Here is a 25829-nt window from a genome sequence, read left to right as displayed (position 1 = left end):
AATCATCTTTAAATTTAAATCTATAATTAAAGCTTTTTGTGAATTAGAGAACAGGAAATTTTATCAAACTACGATAAGCATTGACCTGAGAATTCGTATCATTGGCAAATTGAGTTGCCCTTTTAAGAAAAACCGACTAGGACTTGGTTTCTGAGTTTGACCATTCACCGATAATGTCCACCTCATGAATTTATGAGTGCAATCATTGATCATTAATCGCGGGTCAATATGGATTTGAAAAATCGTTAACCTTCTGTAACAATTTTGATCGAAGGCTCTGCATTTCTAACTTTTCTGAAGTGGATCCAGAGCAAATTTGAAGGTGCGGATCCAGAGCAAATTTGAAGGTGCGGATCCAGAGCAAATTTGAAGGTGCGGATCCAGAGCAAATTTGAAGGTGCGGATCCAGAACAAATTTGAAGGTGCGGATCCAGAACAAATTTGAAGGTGCGGATCCAGAGCAAATTTGAAGGTGCGGATCCAGAGCAAATTTGAAGGTGCGGATCCAGAGCAAATTTGAAGGTGCGGATCCAGAGCAAATTTGAAGGTGCGGATCCAGAGCAAATTTGAAGGTGGGGCAGTCGGAAGTGGGGGCGCTGAAAAATTTCCAAAAATTGGTGACCAGAGTACGCTGAATACAACAATTTCAGATCCATTTTCAGAATAAACATTATAACTTTAAGGTAATCTATGAAGCAAATTAACCTATCGGTCTCAAGAAACTTTTCACCTGATTCTCATTCTTCCAAAGGGACAGAAATTTCCAAAAAAGGGGCGCCAGACTTGCTTCAACTCGTCGAGAGAGGGGCAACTGCCCTTAGTTGCCCCCTTTAAATCCGCCACTGAAGTGGAGGAATTTGAACATTTCCTTTAGAATCGTAGCAACCTTCTATTTTTTCCATGAGCAAACTCATTGTGTTGATTACAAGCAGGTCTTGATTAGCACTGTGTCTTGATGTTGGACCTTATAGTGTTTGTATATACGAAGTAGTGGTGTTTCTGTGTTTAGGCCCACAACTTGCTACTTTATCTTTGAATTCATACCAGTTTCGATATTGTGGGCTTAACAGTGTTTCTGTATTTTGGAATTAAAAGTTTTTCTGTTTTTTAAGCCTGAAAGTTATTTCACACTTTATAATTCATCAGTGTTTCTATACTTTGGCCTAACGGTGATTCTCTATTTATGACCTAAAAGTGTATCAGTATTACAGTCATGCTTCTGCTTTTAACGATGCATACAGAAAAAACTGGCTCTACAATTTTTTCTCTATTTCAGATATATATAACGGTATCTCCATATTCTGCGCTAAACCGTGTTTATGTATTTTATCTTCAATAAATATTGCCCTCCTCCCTTAATTTTAATTGGTGGCTATATAAGATATCTAGAAATCTAAAGGAACTACATGAAATGGGCGACCAAAGACAGGAATTTCGTGAGGAAAAACTGCGGCTGACAGGGGCTGGGGGCTAGATGTAGCCCACCAATAATTTCTACATTGTTTTTCATTTGTCGTTTTAACAGAGTGCTGAATTGGAAGCAATTCAATTGGTAGCCCCCTCCCAAATATAAAATTCGTTTAGAAGAGACTGTTTGAAGCTCGTTGTGAAGCTTATTGTGTAAAAAATGAGAATATCTTATTTTCAAAATTGAGATATTGTTGGCAGAGAATTTGAGAGCACGAAGACTTTCTCTGCCTTTCTGGAAAACAAATGGATATCTCAAAGCATGAAGGCAGGATAGCACAATAGGAAATTATGATGAACTGCCTGGATGTGATATCCTGGCGCTATCGTGAATCAAGAACATGTGGCTTTGAATTAATAACAGCCAAACTCAATCAACGACAAGAAGCAATGGGATGGTCATCAACGAGAAGATTGTTCTGCAAACTCGTCTGCAAGCTGGAAATGAATCATTTTGACGAGAAAACAATAATCATTGAAGAGAGAAAAAACTCACGAAAGGCCACGTAGCAGGAAAATGTCTTGCATTATTGATATGCACTGCCAACAACTCGACATAAGCAGAACACGTTCTGGGAAAACGTGGGAGGGAAAGTTGCAGATAAAACGGAAATTTAGCATTATTCATCAATTATTCAACCAAAAGCAACGTGCTTGATGCAGGGTATTTTCGTTGAAAGAAGATATCAATAGATGCTGCAAATTGCTGGCGATCCTGCTACGCAGAAATTATTGCAGCAAGTATAATGAGTATCATCACGAAGGCCGTCGCTAGCTATTGTTTTCAAGGGGGGGGGGGGGGGGTACCAGGTCCCATTTGCCGAAAAAGTGGGTGAGCTATCCTTTAGTTGCCGATAGATTTGAAAACAAAGCACGCTTTGATGACAAAAAACTTCGTGTTTTTGAAACAGGATTTTTTCCATGGGCTGTTACACCCTTTACGCTCTCCATAGCGGTCTCCACGTCTACATATATTAACTCTCAGGGTATCAAATAATACTTGGACAAATAATAGGCGTTGAAAAGAATAAAGTCAACTGAGAAGAAGTGAACCACTGGCTTAATTTCAGTAACTCTAACTAACTACAGTCATTTATTTTCGCACATAAATCCACGTGTAAACGATACAAACCAGTTTAGATCTGCTTAAATCCCTATATCGATAACAACTACCGGCTTCTTTTCTACCCCAAGTCCGTATGTTGACGTTAATGCCAAGGAGTATCGACTTGTTTCCATGAGTGGATTATTCAGTAGATTTTTTTCTTATGGCAGTTATCCCTATCTGCGTATCAATTCATTCTTTTTCCACGATTCAAAACAATGCAATTAGCTTACAGTAACTGCAAAGCGTCTTGGAGCGCCATCGCCTTTTAGAGGGTCGTACGCAACCATCCCCCTCCTCCTTTAAATAATGTTAGCCTGGGGGAGGGGGGGGGGTGGTCGGTAAGAAAGTAATTCTTTTAATGCTACTTGTACGATATTCACAAATACTACCTACATTCAACCAATTAAAGTCTCAGCACTTGAAGTATTTAAAACTCTGCAACAGAAATCAAATCTTTCATGAAGGACTATTTTCCGCCAAAACTAACGAGTCATGACCTTCGTATTCAAAATCCCTTTTTGATGCCAAAGGTTAAAGCTACAAATTATTGAATCAGATCACTGTTTCAATGGGCCGAAAAAACCAGAACTCACTCGAAGATGAAATCAAAACAGCACAAAACTCTGAAGAATAAATGCATGTGTCATTTTGCAATGAATGAAGTAGCTCCGTGTTAGTGTGAATTAATGTTTATCCACAATTGTACTACATTGAATAAATCATATAATACAATACATCACCATCATTGTTCAGCGGCGTGAATCGAATAAATTGAGAATAGGAGCAAGTGGTATAAAAACAAGACTCGTGATGTTGGCTGTTCCAAATAATTTTTGCACGAATTGTAGCATTCAATTCTTCAATAGACGTCAATAACATATTTCATACTCAGTAGGGTTGCAATAAGCCTGTTGCTTTCGTTTAGAAGTTAATTCAGCTAATGACTGCATTAGCCTAAGCAAAATGCATACAATCTATGAACAAAATGGAAGATAAAAGTCAGAAATGTCAGTCACATGGCTACATAGGGAAATGCACGCCAAGGGACAAAGTCAGTGACTGTTAGGTACTAGCCAAATTGCGCAGGTCATCTTAAAACTTTTCAGATCCCTTCTGAGCTTACATTCAGTATTATCATAAAACCATTAGTAGCATACTTTAATGGGCTCTTCCAAAAAATAAAAATAAAAATAGGCCATACGTTATGCAGTGACGTCATCATTGCCCCCGTCTCAGTTACTTGCCCCAGTCCCTAAAAAGGCTGTTTGAGTGCTTATGCCACCCCACAGAAACGACATTTCCAATCCTATCACCTTTCATTGGACCTATTTCATTACCGTGTAAACGTCTATTAAAGGCCATTTCCAAATAACGGACACCTCCTAACAACGGACACCTTTCATAAAAGACACCTCCTCATAACGGACAACTCTGCATACCAGCTACCCCCATAACAGGTACCTCCCATAGCGGGTACATCCCATTACTGCAACATCATGATAATGTTCATCTCCCAAAAAACGGTTACCTACTGTAACTTAGCTACTATAAAACTTCTCATTTTTGCATAAAATAATGAGCTGGCACAAAAGAGTGGTGCACACCGGCTGCCTCTCAATCATCTCTGACATACGTAACGCTTGTCCTCCCTTCTTTTATCCTCAAATAAATTTTTCCTACTGGAATATAAGATGGTCGATAGCAACGTCGCAAAGGTTTATAGGGAGGCAGGTGAGGTGATATGTGTTTTTTTCTCTTATTTGTACGTTGGTCTTGCTAAACAAGCGATCTTCTTTTAAGCTCTTTATCGCGCTCCGGCTGCCTCTCAATCATCTCTGACATACGTAACGCTTGTCCTCCCTTCTTTTATCCTCAAATAAATTCTTCCTACTGGAAAATAAGATGGCCAATAGCAACGTCACAAAGGTTTATAAGGAGGCAGGTGAGGTGATATGTGTTCCGCTTATTTGTACGTTGGTCTTGCTAAACAAGCGATCGTCTTTTAAGCTCTTTATCGCGCTCCGGAAGCTGAGAAGATTGAAGATTGCAAGAATAAAGAACATTAGTGCTCTGGTTCTTTGTTGATTCAAATTATATTGAGTTTCGTAACACATTGAATTAGTTCTGTTTTGTCCTTTATCTCACCCCCAACTTATAACTTTGTTTAAGGAAATGTAATTATGAAACTTGCTATATGACAGCAATAGAAAACCCTACAAATGTGCATCAGGGGCGGCTTAAACAGAATATCAATGAGCTTCATACCGAAAAGGCGCCATTGTAATTTACTTTGCAAGATTCAGTTTTTGTAAGCCACTATAACTTATACGTCATGGTGCTGAGGGATTGCAGCAAAAGACACTTTTCACTTGGCGAAAACATTAATTCTCTCTGATTTTCCACCGGTGTGGATTTACATTCAACGAATTTCTTGCAACATTTTCAGCCTTCTAAGAACATGAAAGTCACAAGGACAGGAATCGACAATGTAGATCCCCCTACTAAATTGGCTCCGGAGCCCCCGTGAAACAGTAAAGATTGAAAGAGATTTTTCAGACAGAAAGAGCCAGGGGTGTAGAGTTTGTAAATGCCAAAAATTGACAGATTTTCACTTTTGCTATTGTTTTTCGCAAAATTTTGTGCAAGAGCCCCCCTTGTTATTTTCTTAGCACTACACCACTGGAAAGAGCGTTGATAAAAAGCTACCCTCAATTGGATGTCTTCTAAATATTAGTAATTTCACCATAACATGCTTCACAACTAACGCAGACAAGCAGAAGCAGCGATAAGGTGACAGCATCAAGCTCTAAACCCCTCTTGCTGGTTACTGTCAGTGGCGTACCCAGAGCTGCAACAGTGGAGGGGGGTCTGGGGCCCCAGAAATTTTTTAGGACCACGCCCTTCAAACACTCGCAAATGCGAGGAAACGCCGTTTTTGTTATTCCCCCATCATTTGACTCATGTTGGCTACGGTAAATAGCAAAGTATTTTACAATTGTTATTGACACAAGCATACAGTATACTACCTCCCCCCCCATAAGTTTTACATCATTTTTGGAAAAATCTCGAGAACCATATTTTAGAAATGTGGGGGGATACCAGTGATATCCAGTTACGAAATGCTACAATGCATTCAATATAAAACATTTTGTAACACATTGTAACACTTCGTAAACCGTGGTTATCTATGGTTACATTATACAACAAGAAAAGTTAAAATTGGTACTGCAATATTTTGCATCACGGTGTATACATTTCTTGGCTGAAACACGGGACGGCTGTTATGCATGTTCAGGGTGATCAACCATCTGGCAAATGATTTAAACTGGTTGCTTCGGGCACAGAACATATTTAATCACCAAAGGCTACTTTACACAACATATATCTTAACTAATCTTACATCAGTTTTAAAATACGCATATCAGATCTTGCTAAGATATCCTTTATGCCATCAATGGTATGATGCTGCAAAAGGTTGCATTTGTATGACTGTTTCACAGCGCAGTATATTGCGCAATTGCATCGTCCTATTAAATAGTTACAAGAAGAGTAGATGCAAGCAGCGAAACCATTCGGTGTATCAAGCTATCATAGGCTTCAGTATAATCAAATCTACAAAATTCTAAGCAAGTATAAGCCATTTATAGTAATACTAATGTATATTCATATATCGTCCAATACAAAATCTGATTCAAAAAATACCTTCTTTGTCTTCCCGTAACAGTTTAAATTTCGACATCAGAATTCGGTCATGAATGGAAAATGAGGGTGCTTCCTATCCCTAGCAACCTCTTTGCCATCAACCTACACAAAGATAATACAATTCTTAAACAATCTGACCCAGGTATGAAGCATGCAAATTTACAGGTTTATCATGCAAATAGACAACACATACGAAGAGGTTTGGAGGCTAGAGTCCCCTAGAAATTTCCACTGAGGACTAAGCCCTCTTACGGCTCTTTACTGGCCAGCTGCATTTGAGAGAACAGCAAAGAATGCTGGATATTCTCTCCACTAGAAGTAATCTTAATCATTTGAAGCAACGATACGAGGTCTCCGAAAATGCTGCAAAATTTTCTCCCTGCATGACACATTTGATCAGACCATCAGAAAGTTTAATCAGAAAGTGGTCATTAACCAACGACATAGAAAATCACTTGAAGTCTTAATCATGATGAATAATCCAGGCTATACATCTATAAATATATAGAAGGAATTCTGAAACGAATTGGAAAGCTTAAATAATACAAACTTCATAGCAGAAATGGCGAAGGGTATTAGGAAGCATTAAACTCGCACTGTAGATTCAATTTGGTTAAATTGTTATACTTTAACTTGATCAAAGCTTGTTTAAAATATTTTCTGAGCCCTTCTACGTAAACAACGCAACAGTAACAGAAAAGTAAGGAAACATAATTTTTGAAATCGTCAAACGTTAGAAAACGTCTTAAATAATTCCCTCATCATTTATGACTTTACTATCAAGCATAGATATCAAATATCAAATTGCAGTAAACACCCAAGCAAGGATAACTTCTTTGCTATTCTTCTAAGCGCCACAGGTAATAAATTGAATGAACCACAGAAAATGAAATTTTCCAGCAGAAAATAGAATATTAGCGCTTCTTTTAAATGTCATGTCAAACTGAGTTTAGCACAATCAAATTACAAAAACACTCTGGATATTCACATGGTTTTAGAAAAGATATTGTGTAACGGGCACAAAGTTGCATATCAAAATGCATTGTATCCAGGTTATATTTGATAAGACCTGTAGTGGGAAAGATAATAGCTAAGACACAACCCACTTCCGTTTACATGTTTTATTAACTTAAAGAAACCAATACAAATCAGCCTTACAGTGGTTTCTTTCCGGAAAGCATTTGAATTACTGACCTGCCACCACATTACGTGACAGGAGATATATTCACCTGAAGTTGAACTGACTCTGAAAGTTCCAAGCGCGAGATTTAACCTTCCTAAGCTTCTAAATCGTGTTAAGGAGTTTCACGTTAACTGGCTTTTTAACACGATTTGGAGATCTTGGAAATGCTTCTCTTTAAATTAATTCTTGATCATTGCATCACAATGGTTCTGATCAGCTCTTATCAAACCACTTTCAATGTTCTTCAATATACGAATCAAAATTGATTCTTTTACCATCTCAAAACAATAACCCTTCTGATACTCAATTTAATGTTTTCAAAACTGATATATTTTATCAGTTAAAAAATCTATTGAGTTGTTGATGACGAAAATTTGTGCGATTCTCTCAATTTTCTCATAGTTTAAAAAGGAAACCAAAGAAATTTGCTATCGGGAGAGTAGCAAGGTGCAATATTTTATTTGAAAACAAACATCAACCTATTTCATAGTTGCAAGAAAACTGTTATCATTTGGTAACCAAAAACAAAAGAAATATTAAAGATCTCTTCTTGTGTGGCAAAACCAGGTCTCAACACAAAGAGGCCAGAGCCTCAGAAACAGAGCATACAAGTATTTCGTTTTATAAGAAATGGCTTTTAAAAAACGGTAGGATCAGTTATTGGAAAGTTAAGAAACCACCCTGCCTGAATTTGAAAAGCTAAGAAACTTTTGTAAATTGAAAAATCTAAATTTCCCGGCACTAAAAACAGTTTTGGCATTGAACGCCACTGTATACTGCAACAATTGACATGCAGATTGCATTCACTGTCAATAAACCACACACACACAAGGAGTTTCAACTTAAAAGTTCTGATGATGTACTGTACATGCTAATTATTGTTGTATTGGCCTATTTCGATCCACAACTGGGTATATATTTTTCATCGTGTTCTTTCGGACCCTTATTCTGACGTTTTATGCTCTGTGGAGTGTCAGACGAAAAAGCTTTTAGTATGTTGTAAAATGTTTGCTTTTTTCAAAGCCATTTTCAAATTCTGTGCCGCAAAAAATTGTTTAAATTATTGTTGTAATTAACACATTTTATTAATTTCATCTCTGTACCTTGGAAGTACGTTTACAAAAATTCTCGATCTTAAAAAAATTTAAGAAACATGTAAGAAGCTCTTGGTATCATAATTGTCCGCAAATTCTAAAAACTGCCTAAAAGTAGGTGTATAGTTTATATAAACGGTTTCAAGCGATAAAATATTATGATTTTATTGTTTTACAGATAGGCTTAAAGATAACGATTTCCAAGTAGTCAACAAGCTGAATTGTTAACTTGTACGCAAAAGCAATGAAATTTTACTTACAACTACTTTTGGAATACATGCTCTCCATGGGACATTATACGATTCAATCTCTTCCATTTCATGTTTTGTCAAACTGAAGTCAAAAACCTGCGAATAAATCAAGGAAACTAACATTACTTAGCATATGGGGCGCATTTCCTAACGAATTTTAATAGTCACGAAGGAACACATTTATTCTTGATATGGATATGCTAGTCAGACAAACAGCTAACAGTCTACTATAAAAAGTCTGTTATAAAAACAGAAGAAATTGAAAGACCGAATAAATTAGAAGATGGAAAGCCATTTGCTAAAAAAGCCTGTCCGATACATACCAAAGCACAAGATAGAACGAGTTTACCTAAATGCCTCGAGTAAGCGCCCCCCTCAAATAAGAGCCCCCCATCGAATGAGCGCCCATCCTAGAGGTGAAGTTATTGAATAAGCGCCCTCCTCGAATAAGCGCCCACCCCTCGAATAAGCGCCCATCCTTCAACCTTCAGAAACGGTGCTTATCCGAATTTTAAACGAAACCATAATTGGATGGCAATTCAACAAGAAAGATTAATGCACAACACAATTTGCACTCAAATTTAATAAGCGCCCCCCTCGATCAAGGGCTTCCCTCGAATAAGCGCCCACCCTGAGCCTCAAAAATTAAATAAGCGCCCGGGCGCTTATTTGAGGCATTACAGTAACCGAATTCGTGGAATTCTATGACCTTTTCTTACAAATAATGTCAAGTGAACAGTTTCAGCGTTACGGTTATAAGAAATTTGAAACGAACACATATTTTCAAGATAAAATTATCTTGATATTATAGAATTAGAAATTAATGATATCATAGAAGTCTTTTGCAGATTTCTTAATTTTGATCACTTAATCCGTATGAACGCCATATATAATTCTAGGAATGATAAAACAATCGAAAATAATCTACATCAGCTGAGATATAGCCCATGGAACTCTTTCATTTTACCTATTTGTTGTAATTTGGTCTCAGTTCTAAATGTCTGCAAACCAAACCCTTCTGGTCATTGGTTATTTATCAGTGGTCAGAACTGCATTAACTGATTCTGGGGTATTCTATAGCTGTCTTTTAGATAGCATGGTCCAAATTCAAAAATTTCAAAACATATTTCTACGAATTCCTGATTTTTTAAATCTCTCTTTCGCTTAAATTTAAGAGTCTTTTAATACGAAACGTAATTTCGGTAATGCCGATCAAATGAGAAGAATTGTTTATAGATCTTCTTTCTGTTTTCCTTTTTCACTAGTAAACTGGGAAAATTATTGGAAATGGTGGTACTTCATTAAGTATGCTACAATATTACAAATCTCTACCATCCCAAATTAAATCAACTTTCAAAAAATGAAATAATTGGTACTGAGAATTCTCCGCGTTCTCATAAAATAAACTTGTGTAAGCTCGGTTAATCATTGTCCAATTATGATCAAGGGTCTACCTTATTTTAGATTAATTAGAGGTGTTGTCCCCTACACAGTCGATTTATAATTTTTCAGCATAACAATTTTAAAGAGAGAATTTAAGTGAGGCACGAATGTTTGAACAAAATATAGAGAAATAATAAAATTTGGTTTAAAAAATCAACAAAGGATTTTTCGTCATTTTTAGAATACTCTGACAATAGACCTGGAGGTTTGATAAACTACCCCCGGTCAAAACATTCCCTTACTGACCTAACTGGGGAGACAAGCAAACAAATAAAAGTCTTCCCATGGATAAGCCTCCCCCCGTGCTTGTAGCCAGCATGCAGAATGATTGTCGAGTTCAGTGCGCAGGCTTTTTGATTGCAAAAACGGGTGACTGCGCACTGGCTAGATGACATCTATTTTTTCCAACTATTTTTTCATTCTTCTAACAAATCTCAAACAGTGATCAAGGGCAGATTATCCTCATGATAAAATCAATACCCGAGAAAAGTAAAATACAGGAAAATGCTAGTTAGCTACTGAGGAGAACTTAAGGAAAATTTAAGGTTACGGAACTACTCCACGATAGAAGGGCGTAAAAAGCAAAAACTATACAGTAAGTTACTTGGCGTAAAATGACACTTTTCAAATTCCGAAATTTCTTCCCTCGTGTGCCATTTTGAGAAAACCAATTAGTTTCATGTTAAACCGCTCAATTTTATCAGTATATCGATTTTACTTGATCTCTATCATTTCACTATAGACTAAAGACATTTATATAAATATCAACTTTCTTGATTGAAACTTGAATGACATTGGGAAGCAAAAAATAGCTAACGGATTAAAAGATGGAAAAATTGAGAAAATCATACTTACGCCTGTGTTTCCCTAAAGTTAGAAATGACATGCACTTTAAACAGCTAAAAACTCGGCATATCCTCAATACAAGGATTTGAGGAATTCAAAATATGCATGTAATATTTGTTGCTTGTAGGCATGCAGCTTAATATGATGCCAAAACGAGAATTCTTAATAAAACGACATTACATGACTTTATTTAAATGAAATAGAATACCAGATGATTGGGTGCGAATAAGACAGTAAAAGCTAAATACATACCTCTGAATTTTGCTTGATTCTCTCTGGAGTGGCACTTTTTGGTATAACAGATACTCCTCTTTCTATTTGAAATCGAATGCAGATCTGCGCTGGTGATTTATTGTGCTTCTTTGCCATTTTGATGATTTTTGGATCATCCAAGAGATAGGGATCGCCCGGTTTGGCCCAAGGACGATCAGGTGATCCGAGAGGACTATATGCTGTGACTGGTAAATGGAAAAAGGAGAATAATCAATAAAAAAGATAAAAAATCAATTAATATGTGGAATATCTAGCGGATAAAAGCAGCTTTAGTGAGAATGGCTATTCTCCAGCAAATATTATATTTGATAGTTGGATATAATTTGCAGGTTGGAAACGTCTTCACGAAAGCAACAATGCCTGCCAAAAGTCTCAGTACAATAACGTCATCTTTTCAGAGCAAATTCAGCCATTCCCCTTCCCCCTTTGAACAATGTTGGTTCACTACAAAACGACGTCTAGGGGATTAGGAAGAATGTTTTCTTCCGTGTCTTCTATGGTATTTTTCTACTTATCAACATTGTTCCGGGGGAAGGGGTGCGGAAATAGGAGTATCCGGGAAAAATTGAAAAATATAAAAACACAACGCAAATTGCTGAGTGTTCCAAGAACTTTTGGCAATAATTGAAGTCCGGGATAACAATAATGCCTGCCAAATGTCTTGAAACACTAAACGCATTTTAACAATTTTCCCTCTACCCTTTCAAACAATGTTGAATTATTCATAGACAAACTCTAATCGAACGCAACTGTTCTTTACTTTCTAAGACTAGGATGGTTGAGGGGCCTTTTCAACATTGTTTTGGAGAAAGGAGGCAACTCGGCATTTGCTATAATGGTGAATTGAAAGTAGAGAAAGGTAAAAGAACAAAATGTAAATAACGCCAATAAAGGCAAAAACAACTAGGCCATTTTCTAATTACATTTCAAAGAACTGACTTGCTTTTATCTTTATTATTTGCTCAGCGTTGCCGAGTTGAATAAGCCAAAGGAGATTAACTAGGAAACTAGTTCAAATAAGAAAACTAGGGAGCAAACAAGCAATTCTAAATTTTGCTGCACTGCTTGCAAATACCACCTCTCATTTTGTTTACACAATATCTCAAAGTCAAAAAAATTACAAAAAATTGCAAAAAACCTAATAAAATTGCTTTAACCCTTTAACCGTTAACAAAGTGAATTCAAAAGGTTTTTTCGAAGTAAGGGAGTGAAGGTTGATGAGATTTTGCTTCATTGCTTGCAACGCATCTCTAGTATAATTTCAAGCAATTGTCAGATACTAAAATGGCCATCTATCAATAAACTATAAGCCAATCAATAAGTGTCCAGGTTGGTATCACACTTAAGCGTCTGGATTAGCCAAGTTTCGATTTAGAGATGGCTTTAGCCACTTAACTATCTAACAATAACCTTTAATGATAATCTCTTATCTATGCAGCCTTTATTAAAACCTGACTGAAAACAGGACAAAAATGACTATGCTAAAATTTTCAGCAGAAGAATTTGACAGGACTTACCAACAATATTTTTCTTTTTACAAAATTCGATCAGCTTGCTCTGATTCAAATATGGATGACATTCGACCTGAAGAACCGCAGGCTGGATTCTTGCTTTGCTGCACACTTCCTCGACTTGCAAGCTGTTGAAATTGGACAATCCTACAAACAAAAAAGTTACCTTAATTATATATAGTTTGCTTACCAAAAGCATACTCAAAATATAGAACATAGATTGTGAAAAGTGCACTTTTCACAATCTGAAAATGGTTTTATTCCTTAAGCCAAAACTAACCAGTGTTGCAAATGGGTATGAAAAAGGTAAAATCACCAAAATTGACTATAGGTGAGACAATTCAGGATTAAGATTGTGCAATTGGATTGCCTTGGCAGCTTAATCCTTATCTAATGCCTTCCAGAAATGTTGAGTGGAGTCCTTTTGTGGGTTACCTTGCTGCCTTCTTTTTGGGGTTTGTAGGGGGAACACTTAGAACAACAATAAAATAAGTTTTTGGTACCGCAAATTTGAAGATGACACGAAATAGCTGGAACATAGCATACTCAAAAACAAAGGAACCAGTCAAAAGCGTCTTTCTTTCTCTCGCGTTGCCTTTGATCCACTCCTGGATATAAATTTCCTGCTTACTTTCGGTCATTTTCCGACATTTATTCTCTGAAAAATGTTGGATAAAAAGGAGTTCAGTATGCTGTGTTTCCGCTATTTCGTGGCAAATTGAAATATAACAATAATTAGGCAAACTATGATACCAAATCAAAACAGGGCATGCTTATAGGCAGCACAAGATAAAAACCAGGCAACACAATTACGAAATTTTGTGAGGAAATATGCTGAAAAAAGATAGTATTGAAATTTGCGACCCAATGCTATTTCTAAACTAGGGTAAAAGTGTCAAGTCCCTTTTTATAACCATTAGTATGCTGTAAATAAATTATGAAGCAGTTCTGAATTTCCAGGCTACGGTAGAATTCTGGAACAAGAAAAATAGGGTAGGTCTAAGAAGTTTCATCCTGATATCACAATATGGATAACTGCCCCTATTTTCAGTTGAGGGCCTCAGCTATAGAGAACACTACACTACAGGACACTACAGCAAGCAGGCAAAATACAAGAGATGTTTAGAGAAATTAGTGATTAACAGGAAGATTACAGGGTAGCAAATTGACAGGAGATGCTTAGCTACAGAACTAAAACTGATTTTGCTGCATTGCAGTGGTACTCTTTTCAATCTTCAACCAGAATTATACACACAGCTGACATACAAACAATTTCACAAATTCCAATTTCTTTATCTTCGAAAGAGGGGTTAACCTAATCTGCCACCAAAAAACAATTCTTGGCACCTTACCTATTGATTTCACTAAACCAGCATCAACACATTTCTCCAAGGCTTCCCATGTTTCCAAATAATGTACATCTGAATAGAGTAAATGACCATGTTCATCCTTTGGAAATGGATTGTCCCCAGCCTTCAGACCAATAGGCCAATGAATGAGATAGAGATCCAAATACTCAAGGCCTAACAGTTCTAGGGAGGTCTTCAAAGCAGGCATAACATCTTCTGCACCATGCTTTGTGTTCCAAAGCTTTGATGTAATGAACAAGTCTTCTCTTTTTAAACCCTAAAAAAAAGTTACTATATTAATTAGAGTTTGCTGATTCTACTTAAATGACCTTTGCTTTCGAAATGATAATAATAATATGCATAATGCATATTTCTGCAAACATAATCCTATAAATCCTCAAGTAAGTCCCTTGCCACAAATAAGCCCTAATTTAGAAATTCCTTAATGCAAATAAGTCTTCATCCTTGAAAACTCTTGGATGGGGACTCAACTGAAAGTTTCTTTACCTCGTGCTAATGAAAAACACATTTTCAAAAAGAGCTAAAAACAAAAAAATTCCAACTTAAAAGGATTATAAAGGTTTTTCCCAGTGACTGTAATAGGTATCAACGTGCAAATCAAGCCAAATTTTACAAACAGACTTTTTCGCAAATCTAAAGATTTTTATTCCACCTTTAACAGAAATAAACAGAATTCTCTATTGTTGTGCACTTTTCCATTAATTGCATACTTTGTTATAATTTTTTCTGGCAAATTTTTGACAGAATATAAGAAAAGCTCTCTGTGAAGTTACAAAGATGTTTTGTTGAGCAGTGTACTTTGTTCCAACTTGATAAGCAAAGACAGTCCCTTCTGTGTCACTGGAATGCATAAATGATCAAAGGTTTTCTCTGGTACAAAAGAACAGCACCCAAGTGAACTGTCAGTGTCACAATCATTAAGAAAACTAGCCTCTTACAGTGCATTTGAGCTAAATATTAAGCTTCAATGTCTAATACAACAAGTTATGGTATTTAGGTGTAAGAACGCATCCAGACTTATAATAGGAATAAATATGTAAATATACAAATAATAAATATGAAATTATGAATAACAAACAAGAATGTAGCACTTCTAAAAGAAAACAAAGAAAAATCCTAGAAAAGGATTATATACAATTTTCAGCTTTATTTACAACTGTAATGGCAGCAAAGATAAAGAGTTAAGATCTTTCCCAATCTTACCCAGGGCCTCTTGACTTCAGCTTGGCCAAAGGACCATGGCCCCACTATTTTGAAAAAAGATAACAAAAGATCATATTTTACAGTGGCTTCGCCAGCTTGAAAAAACTGGGGTGGACAAGAAAAATTTGCTCAGCTTCAGACTCTTGGAAAAGCCTTTTTTAGTATATTTTTATCTATTTCAAAACCTTTGGGCAAGCAACTTTCTCAAGCAGCTTTTTTCGTAACGGTGGCCTTTTATGCAAGTGCAAAAATCGAAATGACCTTTGGGAAAACTGGGGTGGACATGTTGTGACGCTACTGGTAATTTGTCTTCCAATGGTGGTGTGCTAGTAATTACTGTTTGACAGAGTTGCCTATTGAAAAAGCTAATTTGTTTGCCTAGTTCAATTTTCCCAGTTAAAAAGCAGTCCAGCGCTTCCCTTTTTGCCCAAACCAACAGATTGATTTTGTTGTTTTTTCTCTCCTTTTTCTCATTTTTGCTCTTTTCTCACTTGCCTAAATTTAATGCCTTTAATTTAATGTCTCACTTGCCTAACAAGAAGGAAGTGGCTCCCTTGCCCCCACAAATTTTATCAGTTTTCTTCCTTTCACTATTGCCTTGCTCCTTTCCTTGGCGCTTTGCCCCAATCACCCTTTTTGAGTGCAGGCTCCCCTGCTTTACACAGAAGGCTTTCATGTGCCTATACAACAACTGTTTTTTGCGACAACAACTGTTTTTTGCCTTGAAAGTTCTTGTTCAGGGTATGCATATGAGCCTGTTATGATAAGTTGAATCAATTGCCTTTAACCATTCATGAGTGGACCATATTTAATTACATTTTTAGAACCTGTTGCGGGCCAGCAAAAACTGGACCATGATGGCCTGCAGGCCATAGTTTGGACATCCCTCCCCAACACTATCAAAAACTCAGAATAATCACAGAATAATGGGAAGAAAACTATACCCTAAGCTCCTGAAGATGAAAATTCTTTGTGGCCTTTAGAATAGAAGCTCAATGTTGTACCAGACAAATTTCAACATACTGGATAACAAAAATTTGGATTTTTTTTCTTTTTACCAAAGTAAGTAGCTCCCATTGCCAAAAATATTGCAAAGTCATTTGTTTCTTGTTTGAGCTCAGTTATAAAATTTAAAATAAATAATATTTGTGTTTAAGTTAAAGTATTTCTTCCAACTTTTGGAAATTTCTTGAGATTTCTTTGGACCTATGAAACTGAAGATCAGCAGGTTAATCCAATCAACTTTGCATATATTCAATTGTTTGACATCATACTGATTTCTGCTTGATTCTACTTCACAAAAAGCTATTCTTTGCATTTACCTGCATGACAAATATTACAGGAATGACCAGGCCTTATTCTAAGGAAATTTCATCACTGCACAATCAGTGTGGTTTTATAAAAAGATTACCTCTAGAGGTAGGCTGTGCAAAGTGCATGTCAGAAGCAAGCATGCAATAACCAGGGGTCTGGGGGCGCTGTAAGCCCCCCAGTGGGTCAAGGGGAGAGCCCCCAGAAGCTCATGAGATTTTGACATCTCTGGGGCCTTAAAATGGCTTAAGATCCTGAAAATTATCTTTCTGTACGATGATATAAAAGCACAAGAATACACATATAGCCAACCCACTAGCAGAATATCCCTGAATAACCGACCCACTAGCAGAAAATGACACTCACTAAGTGCTCTGACGTGCCGCTAAATTTGATTGAATGTTTTTAATACCATCACAAATCTTCTTTTTCCCCTCCGCATGAATGGAATATCAAGTCCATATTAACTATTTTGGGGCAGTGAAATGGTCGAAGAAAAGGGGAGAAAAGACGCAGAAAAGGATATGAGAAGACGTTTTTGAAACATAGTAGCTGTGAACTATTATACACCAGAAACTGTTGATTTGTTTGCTTCGCTTTTCATATCATTACCGTTATGTTCTGTTTGTTTATTTTTTGTTACTTTTTGTCGTATGAATTCTTTATGTTGCTGTTTCAACTAATTCATCACTGCACAATTTTCCATTTATCACGGCACATTTTGGATTTATCACTGCACCAATTGGTTATCACTGAGCCTTAAAACAAGGCCTGGGAATGACCAAGTGAGTCAGCATCACCATCTCTAGGCCACAATAAGGGTATTTGATTATGAGATGAGATCTACAAAATACACCCTCCCTCAGTCTCTGAGAGAGATTCAAATAACATCATAATACCAGTAAGCACCAGGTAAACATACCCCTTTTCCGATTTTCTGTTTCAGTGCATGCCCAACTTCTTTCTCATTGCCGTACACCCATGCACAGTCAATATGTCGATAGCCAAAATCAATGGCGGCGGCAACGGCCGCTTCAACTTGCCCCGGCTTGCTTTTCCAGGTCCCTAGGCCAAGTGTTGGGATCTCAGCTCCATTAAAAAGCTTAAATTTCTGAGTGGAAACCATTCTTTTAGTCGTAAATTTTAGCACAATAACTTTAATCTCAGTGCAAAACGCCCTCTTAGCTGTCTTGATTCTGTGAAGATGAAGCTCATTCTCTTCTTGAAAATGAGGCTGCAAAATAGCGCTGTATTCATTTTTTAAGGTCAGCGCTAAGAATTAAAATCCCACGTTTTTAGTTTTTCAAACGTTTCTTGCGAAGCATAATGACATGGGAAAGACTGAATGGCTTGGCTGTTCTGAGTATTGTAAATGATTGCTTAAAAAGGTGACTTTGGTGATGTTATCGACACTTTTGCCTTTAAGAAGCTCGCAAAGTTGCACTGCAAAAGTTTTGAAAATGAATGGGTAAAAAATTGAACAAAATATGTCGGTGAGAGAAGGACTCAAAAGTTGACTCCCTTTGACTGTCATGTAGCTGAATTTTCTTCATGATTTTGTCTTATTTTCAATTCAGCATTTATACCTATTTTGTATAAAAGGAACTCCTGTCCGAAGGTTTGTGAGAATTAAAAAAAGATGAACATTTAAACAACGCTACAAGCAATGCATAAAACCCAATTCAATTTCAATTTCGCTACAAGCACTGTATTCAATTTCAGAGCAAGGATGTCCCCAGGAACGAAGATTGTGTTTGGTTTGCCGCGGGCTATTTTCCATATGATTGTACCCTGTCGGCTATCGTCCACCGCGAAACTCAGGGACCTCGGAAACAGAGGGCTTAGGAGGCTTAACCCCCCGTTGATTTCCAGTATATACTTATAACCATACAAAAAATCACTTAAGGCTTTATTTTTAGAATTCTTATCCCCCAAAAAATTGTTTTCGCCCCCCCCCCCAATCCGTAATATGCTCCGTGGTCCTTGGTGAAACTCCGAGCATGGCAGAACTTTTTTCCACGATAATCCTACCCCCCCCCCCCCCCCCGTGATTCTTCAAGAGCCCCAGCAACTACGTTGTATGAGGGTCTGTCAGGTTAGAGAAGAGATTGGTACGTGACATACGCGAGAGGCGATGGATCAATGATTTCTTTAGATGTATAAGAATTCCAGTTTTGTAGCCTGAGCTCCAAAACCAACTACTTTTAGTAAGAGGTCTTGAACTCAGGCTACAGTTTTGCTGCTTTGACAATTTCGGCTTTGACAATGACAGCTTTGACCCTTCAAGGAATTTTTGCCTCGGGGAAATGTGATTTCATTGCCAGAGTACAAGGGAGTAAAGCGACAAACTTATGGATTCTCTTGTAAAAATGATATGGTGTCTGCAAGAATTTTCTTATCACAACCAAAAAAATCTTCGATAGGTTTCGAAATTGGGAGGAAACAAGAAAAAATCGAGAGACTGTTTTGAAATCAAAAGAAATAGATAAGATTCTGGAAGAGCGGGAAAAATCAGCCGAAATCGGGAGTTTCTCAGCAAAAATCGGAAGAGTTAGCAGGTCTGTAAAAATGAATATTGAAGAAGCATCTGTTTTATTTATCATTTTTACGTGTTCTACGATCATTCATGTTTATTCTGTATAAAACAATGGACGAGGATGAGGAAAGTGTGGTGCAAAGACGGAGCAGTGCTCAGAATTGTAGAAGACAGTTACGTAGTGACGTCATCACGCAGTCGGTATCTCTGATGGCTGCATTCCTGCTAATACGGTATTAATGATAAAATCAAAATCATTTGATTTTCCTTCCCGTTAAATGGTTTTTTATCATATGAAATATCCTTTGGGCATGTAACACTGCAAAACATCAAGATAAAATAAGAGTTCCATTATTTTATCTTGGTAACATACATACTAACAAGGGGGACAGTTGCCCCACCAGCCTCAGTGACTGTTCATATGAAAAAGATTTGCCCCCAGCTATGCTGAAAAGTATCCGCAAGTATCCTATTTATGGTGTTTCTAGCGAACATCCGAAGAAATTCCTTTTAGGATAACTTTAGAGCCAAAATTAAATTGAACGAATCAATATTAACTTGAATGAATAAGGATTAAATTGAATGAGCCAAGACAAAATTGAATGAATATCGGTAATAAATCAAACACATACATATATATATATATTGAAATCAAGTAATATCTTGTAATGAATATTGAGGCCCTATAAGAGGTGTTTGAAATCTGAAATAATTGAGATTTTCAAAATGAAAATATAAATATTTAGGTTTTTAAGTCTTGAAATATGAAATAACTTTGGTTCCCAGCATATTTTGGCTTATGTTATCTCAACGAAATAGATATAAACATGTTTTTATCTACATTGCTTGTTCAACATATTCTTACAAGGAATTCTTCCTATGACCACCAAACCACTGTTTTGTAAGCCATTTAAGATGCAGGATTTATTTGCTGATAATAATATTCAGAAAGATATTGTTCATTCTTCAATTTTTTTATCTAGAGCTAACATGTTTACCGAAAAGTTATTCTTATCTTGAAAATGTTGTTTCTGACCATATCTTTGAATTCAGTATGGCACCAATAGGTAATGCTAAAAGTGATCATAAGTTACGCAAAATGATCAAATAATAAGGCAATATTATGAAAAGCCACAAACACGCAACAGTGAAGAGAATTTGGTCCACTCCAACTGTTTTTTCAAACTCGATGTAAGTTTAAATCATAAAAATAAAGGCCACTGATCATTTTAAGCAGTGGCGGATTGGCTACCATTCGACCTACCGGGAAAAGCAAGCAAAAAAAGGCGTCAATAGGTGCTAAAGTTTATTAGCTTTTGGGCTTGTAAAACGGGCCCGGAAAAACTTTGCCTTAGCTCATCAAACAGTTATATATAACGTTTTGCAGCATATCTTTGAAAAATGTAAAGGGGTGCCTCAGCACCTGCTAGCTTAATGCTAGCTAATTGCTCCTGCCTCTATCCTGCAGTTACAAAATCATTTGCAAAAGATAGACATCAGCGTGTGGAATTATGATAAGGTATTGAACATGTGCTTAAAACTGTAGACTTGTCCGAAAGACATATGATAAAATATCTTGGACAAATGAATTCTAAGAGATTCTGTTGCCATCCTTTTCGTGCAAATTTATGACTTTGTGTACATTGATAGGCTCCTTCTGTATGAGAAACTGTGCGTAGACATGGTGAAAAGGATAGCGAAATTTCTCAAGAAAAAGTACAGTCTCTATTCCGGGACAGAAATTCTTTAAATTTGAAGAAAGAATGGAATACTTTAATAGCTAGTTGTAAATTTGAAACCAGTTTTTTCCAAAAAGCCAGTTTAATTTTCTATTAAATTTTTCTGAAGTTTCTTACATGAGGACATCAATCCTCAACAAACTCTGCTTGAATTTTTTTAAAAATTGTACAAGATTTTTTTTTTCAGCTAGTCATAATTTCTTTTGGTACGAAACTCCTGGTTTTAACGTACAAAAAGCAAGATGACTATGAGTTGTTAGTTGAATAAAATAGAATAGAAATAAAATAGCTTGCCACGGAAGTCTTGTTCAGAAAGTATTATTCTCTATCATACCTAGAGCAGTTTTCACTATCAAGGGATAGTTGATGGCCCAAAGAAAAAGGACTATTATTCAAGAGAGACAACACAAGAAATGTGCACATACTACGCAATCAAAAATCGGCAATATTTGAAAAATCCCCCTTCTCCCTAAACAACTATTTTAACAAACTTCCACAAAGATCATGAACGTAATAGCCATAACATTTGTGTAAGTCCCCCCTCCCCTCCCCATCTTTGATTACGTAATATATGAACGTCCTCATACCCAATATTCTTTCCATACCCAACACATCGATAATTTTATCCAGTTACAACCATGGTGATTGGAAGGAGCACAGGGTAGTGCTCAGTTAATTTTTCCAAAGTGTGAGCCCTCGGTTATTGGATATCAGGCACTGGGAATAATTTGCATTAGTCATAAGACAAAAAATAATATGGTTAGTCATAAGTCATTGGTTTCACAAAATTATTAGTCATTAGTAAGTTGGCAAACAGTCTAATAGTTAGCTAGTGAAATCCCTTACTACCTCCCTCAACAGATATCGAATTAATGTATGGCGTACTTGCTTTAAAAAAATACAAGCTAATCAGGTTTGTAGTGAAAGTAGGCTTTCTGACTGCTACCACATTTACTGCTGTCAATAAAACAAAATATGAACAATTTTTTGGCGCTACCAAATTTGAAAATTGCTTTTAAAAAAGCAAACAATTCAACTATACTAAAAACTTCTGAACCTCTTCAGAGTATAGAATGTCAGAATTAAGGTCTGAAAGAACAAGATGAAGAATAAATACCCATTTGTGGATCGAATTTTCCATCTTGTTCTTTTGGACCATTTTTTGACACTTTATACTCTGAGGAGTTTCAAACAACGAAAGCTGTATGTTTAAAATGTTTAATTTTTTCAAAGTCATTTTCATAACAAAATGTGTTTTTTACAAGATTTTCAGAAAATCTTACAGAATTTGCTGATCAACATTTTGTCAATAGCAAAGATTGGGAAACTTTGCAATATGGCTCAACTTAAAGGTGAAGCTAAACTTTTTACGTTCAACTGCTACAGAACTGTTAATACGCAACAATTCTCGCAAAAGTTTACAATTATGCTACAGGGTGAGAATATATATCTAAAAATCAGGGTGCGAAAAAAATTTCTTCTTTTGTCCGGCAAAAATCCTTTATCCGCCGACGGACAAAGTGTTGGAAGGTACAGCGCCCACCCCGTACTCCTTTGGCGATGCCCCTTTGGAACCCATCTGATAAAATTTGAAAATTAAACGATCATTTACCGAAGTGTGAAGTTTGATTGGGATTTTAAGTCAAGTCTTTGCGTTTTATTTTAGCACCTCTGAGCAAAAGAGCCAAGCGATTCACACCTCACCTACCAAAATACAAACAGCCAGGCTTGAAGTACGAAGCCTCCATTGCTTAAAATATAGCAAAGAAATGGTCACGTTTTCTTGCTTCTGCTCATCTATTAAACAATGTTGGTAAAATGTTTTTATTATACAGTGAAGTTGTCTGCTAAAATTCAAAGGGAATTTCTCGGAGTAATAAAGCAGCAGAAGGAATATTAAGTCGACTTTGCAGACAGTCAGTTGTTTGATGTTTGAATGATTTTTGCTTGATTCTACTTTACATTTCACGGTTCTTGTTCTCAGTGGCGTAGCTTGACCCTCCAGACTAGGGGGCGGGGTGGGTGGTTTGTCATGAGTAGTAAAATTTACCAACGAAGACGTAGATGGAGAGAAATGTAGGTGCTATTTCACCTACTGGTAGATGATGATACTACTGGTAGACAAACCAGAAATTGTTTGCACCAACTGAAGATTTACCGCCACCAATTCATGAAAAAATGGGGGGTCGGTCACACCCCCCGCAGGCTACGCCCCTTCATGTTCTCATTTATGATTTTCAAGAACTATCTTCAATCAACTTGAAACGAGGTAAATACGAGTACTATAAGTATTACAGGGATAAAACGTGTTCCTTTGTAATAATTAACACACTACAGAGTACCCATATCTATCCAGGCACCGTGGAGCGTTGAGAAAAGTGGGACGGGGGTCTAAAAAGTGGGGGGGGGGCTAAAACCGCCGTATAAAGAGAGACTTTACTGGTAGTTAATTTCTTAATATTTGGCATTTCTTGCAAAAAGTGGAAGCCTCCCCAGCCCCCCATATAAACTCCCTAAATCTCTGAGCAATAGATTAAAAAGACATCATAATACCAGTAAGCACCAGGTAGACATACCCCTTTTCCGATTTTCTGATTCAGTGCATGCCCAACTTCTTTCTCATTGCCGTACAACCATGCACAGTCAATATGTCGATAGCCGCAATCAATGGCGGCGGCAACGGCCGCTTCAGTTTGCTCTTGCTTGCTCTTCCAGGTCCCTAGTCCAAGTGCTGGGATCTCATCTCCATTAAACAGCTTCAAATTCTGATTGGAAACCATTCTATTCGCCGTAAAGTTTTGCAGAGCAACTTTAACCTCAATGCAAAACGCCCTCCTTAGTAGGTGCCTTGATTTTGAGAAGATGAAGCTCATCGTTTAAAAACGCTTGTTTTTTAAACAGTGAAATTTTTGGGTCCAATTTTTTTAACAAGTAACGGAAAACCAAAGAGGCTTCTTGTATTTACTGTAGCCTGGCTTTAAACGAGACACCAATGAGTTTATGCGTACGGGGGTCTATACGGTAACTATGATTACTTTTATATAACATCTTGGTAGGAATTCTTTATGACCTGCTACTTCAATCTAAGGCCCTGTTTCACACGATACCGGATTCATTTCATATCGGATTCACTGACCCAATCCGATATGAATATCAAGCTCTGTTCACACGATACCGGATTCATTTCGTATCGGATTCACTCCTGTACACACGATGACGCTACGCTTCAACACCGCTCCGAAAAATCCATTGTCTTGAAACAGTTGCATAGCAATGTAAATGCACATTCACAAAATTGTGTATGCACAATCAAAAAATTGTGTATGCAAACATAAATTCAGGGGCGGATCCAGAGGAAAAAAGATGTTCTCACCAACAAGAAAGGGGTTGTATGGGCGTAGACCCTGCAAAAAGAATTAGACCACGCCCTTTTAAATTTCTGAGAAACTTTTTTTTAAAAAAGTGTTTCATATCGATTACACTCCTTTTTACATACAAACTTGAAATTTTTCAGTACTGAAAGTTTGTTAACTTTCCACAGAATCCAGCACTTGTTTTTTGGAAATGGCAGAAAACCAATAGAACAGGGAATTGACTGTAATTTTTTGTGCATTTTACTTTTAAATTGTTAAAATAGCATCACACCAAACCCTTCTAAGGATTTTTATTTGGAAAAGTACAAACTGGAGCAGTATTTTCATGCATGCAATCCTCTTTTCTTATTACACAGTACATCTTTAATCTAGACAGCTAACATAAACAACGACGGTTCTCCGCAAATTTCATACTAAGTAACAATATGTAACGAGGCACAGCGCAGTCTTTCTCAAGCACTGCCTGTCCTAAGTGCAAACTGGGCCGTTTCTAAGCGCAAGCCTCTGTGGCGAAACGGTTAGCTTTCTTCTGATGTGATGTTTAGTCTTTAATGCCTATACCTTCTGAATTTCTTTCCGAATCTCCTTGAATCTAACTAACTACGTATATTCATATGTACAAGGAAAATACCAGAAAAGCACAACTAAGCATAAAATGTTACCCAATATAACTAATGACTACGCAACATGATGTAATCCTAATGAGGAGTAATCCTACGGAAAGGAAAAGTATAGCCGCTCGCAAGAAACCGCCATTCTTTAAAGTATCAGTCTTCGGATCATCTCTCGCGATTTTAAACCTCCATTTTACAATGGTAAAATAACAGCTGTATGGGTGGCACTGTATTCAAGTTAACATTTCATTATGTTACCCCAACCTCCCCCCCACTCCCACCTAGGAATACTCAATATGTTAGTAGAAAAATTCCACGATTTGCCCTCGGCACCAACACTGCCCCTCCTGCCCTTATCTATTGCAGGCATCCCTGTGCAAAATTATCGGTCACATTTTTTCAGACATTTGCAGAATAATGTGTCCTAATTTTTTAACCAAAATGGCACGTCTGTGTTCAAAATAGGGCTTATTCAATTCTCACTGAAGAACTTGAGATTTTATATATCTATTCTATTTACAAAAACACAGTGCCAATTTCACGCCGTTAACCCACCCCGCCCTCCACGGCACCACTCTTTAAATTCAAGTAAGAGCTAAGGAAAGTCTAATTTGTAAGTAAAGATAATATAAATTATTTCTATACACTTTCATTTATAATGTTTCCCTTTTAAAGTTGTAGTAAACCTCACTGAACCTGTGACAACAGCTCTCCATTCCTTGTTTTTAAAAGCATTATCAAACAGTGACGAATTGGCAAAAATTTTATTTCTTTCTCTCTTCGATAGCTACCAGCATTTTAATA

General features: G+C 36.9%; 1 protein-coding gene across 2 annotated transcripts; it reads right to left on the bottom strand.

Moving 5' to 3' along the window:
- Positions 1-6146: 6146 nt before the first annotated feature.
- On the bottom strand, positions 6147-23999 carry LOC135694760 (aldo-keto reductase family 1 member A1-A). 2 transcript variants are annotated; one of them, XM_065213624.2, is made up of 6 exons: positions 23614-23999; positions 14231-14504; positions 12885-13025; positions 11347-11552; positions 8815-8901; positions 6147-6379 (listed from the first exon to the last, which is right to left on the bottom strand). In XM_065213624.2, exons 1-6 carry the CDS (start codon positions 23908-23910, stop codon positions 6314-6316), a joined length of 1071 nt encoding a protein of 356 aa, XP_065069696.2. In that variant the 5' UTR covers positions 23911-23999; the 3' UTR covers positions 6147-6313. The 2 variants fall into 2 exon arrangements, with proteins under 2 accessions (XP_065069696.2, XP_065069697.2); XM_065213625.2 differs by lacking the exon at positions 23614-23999 and adding an exon at positions 17685-17984.
- Between the last annotated feature and the right edge of the window lie 1830 nt (positions 24000-25829).

This window comes from Rhopilema esculentum, chromosome 8, assembly GCF_057945365.1.
Source record: "Rhopilema esculentum isolate cy_ngs chromosome 8, ASM5794536v1, whole genome shotgun sequence".
Classification (NCBI taxonomy): Eukaryota; Metazoa; Cnidaria; class Scyphozoa; order Rhizostomeae; family Rhizostomatidae; genus Rhopilema; species Rhopilema esculentum.
The sequence above is the reverse complement of the archived record's forward strand: the minus strand, read 5'-3'. Positions and strand labels throughout refer to the sequence as shown.

Bases quoted from the DNA above. Each gene is read 5' to 3' on its own strand.
- LOC135694760 (XM_065213624.2), bottom strand. From the start codon at position 23,910: ATGAGCTTCATCTTCTCAAAATCAAGGCACCTACTAAGGAGGGCGTTT. The intron at 14,505-23,613 runs GTATGTCTACCT...ACTTTTTTTTAG, and splicing joins ATCAGAAAATCGGAAAAGGG to GGTTTAAAAAGAGAAGACTT. The intron at 11,553-12,884 runs GTAAGTCCTGTC...TCCATTTACCAG, and splicing joins TAAAAAGAAAAATATTGTTG to TCACAGCATATAGTCCTCTC.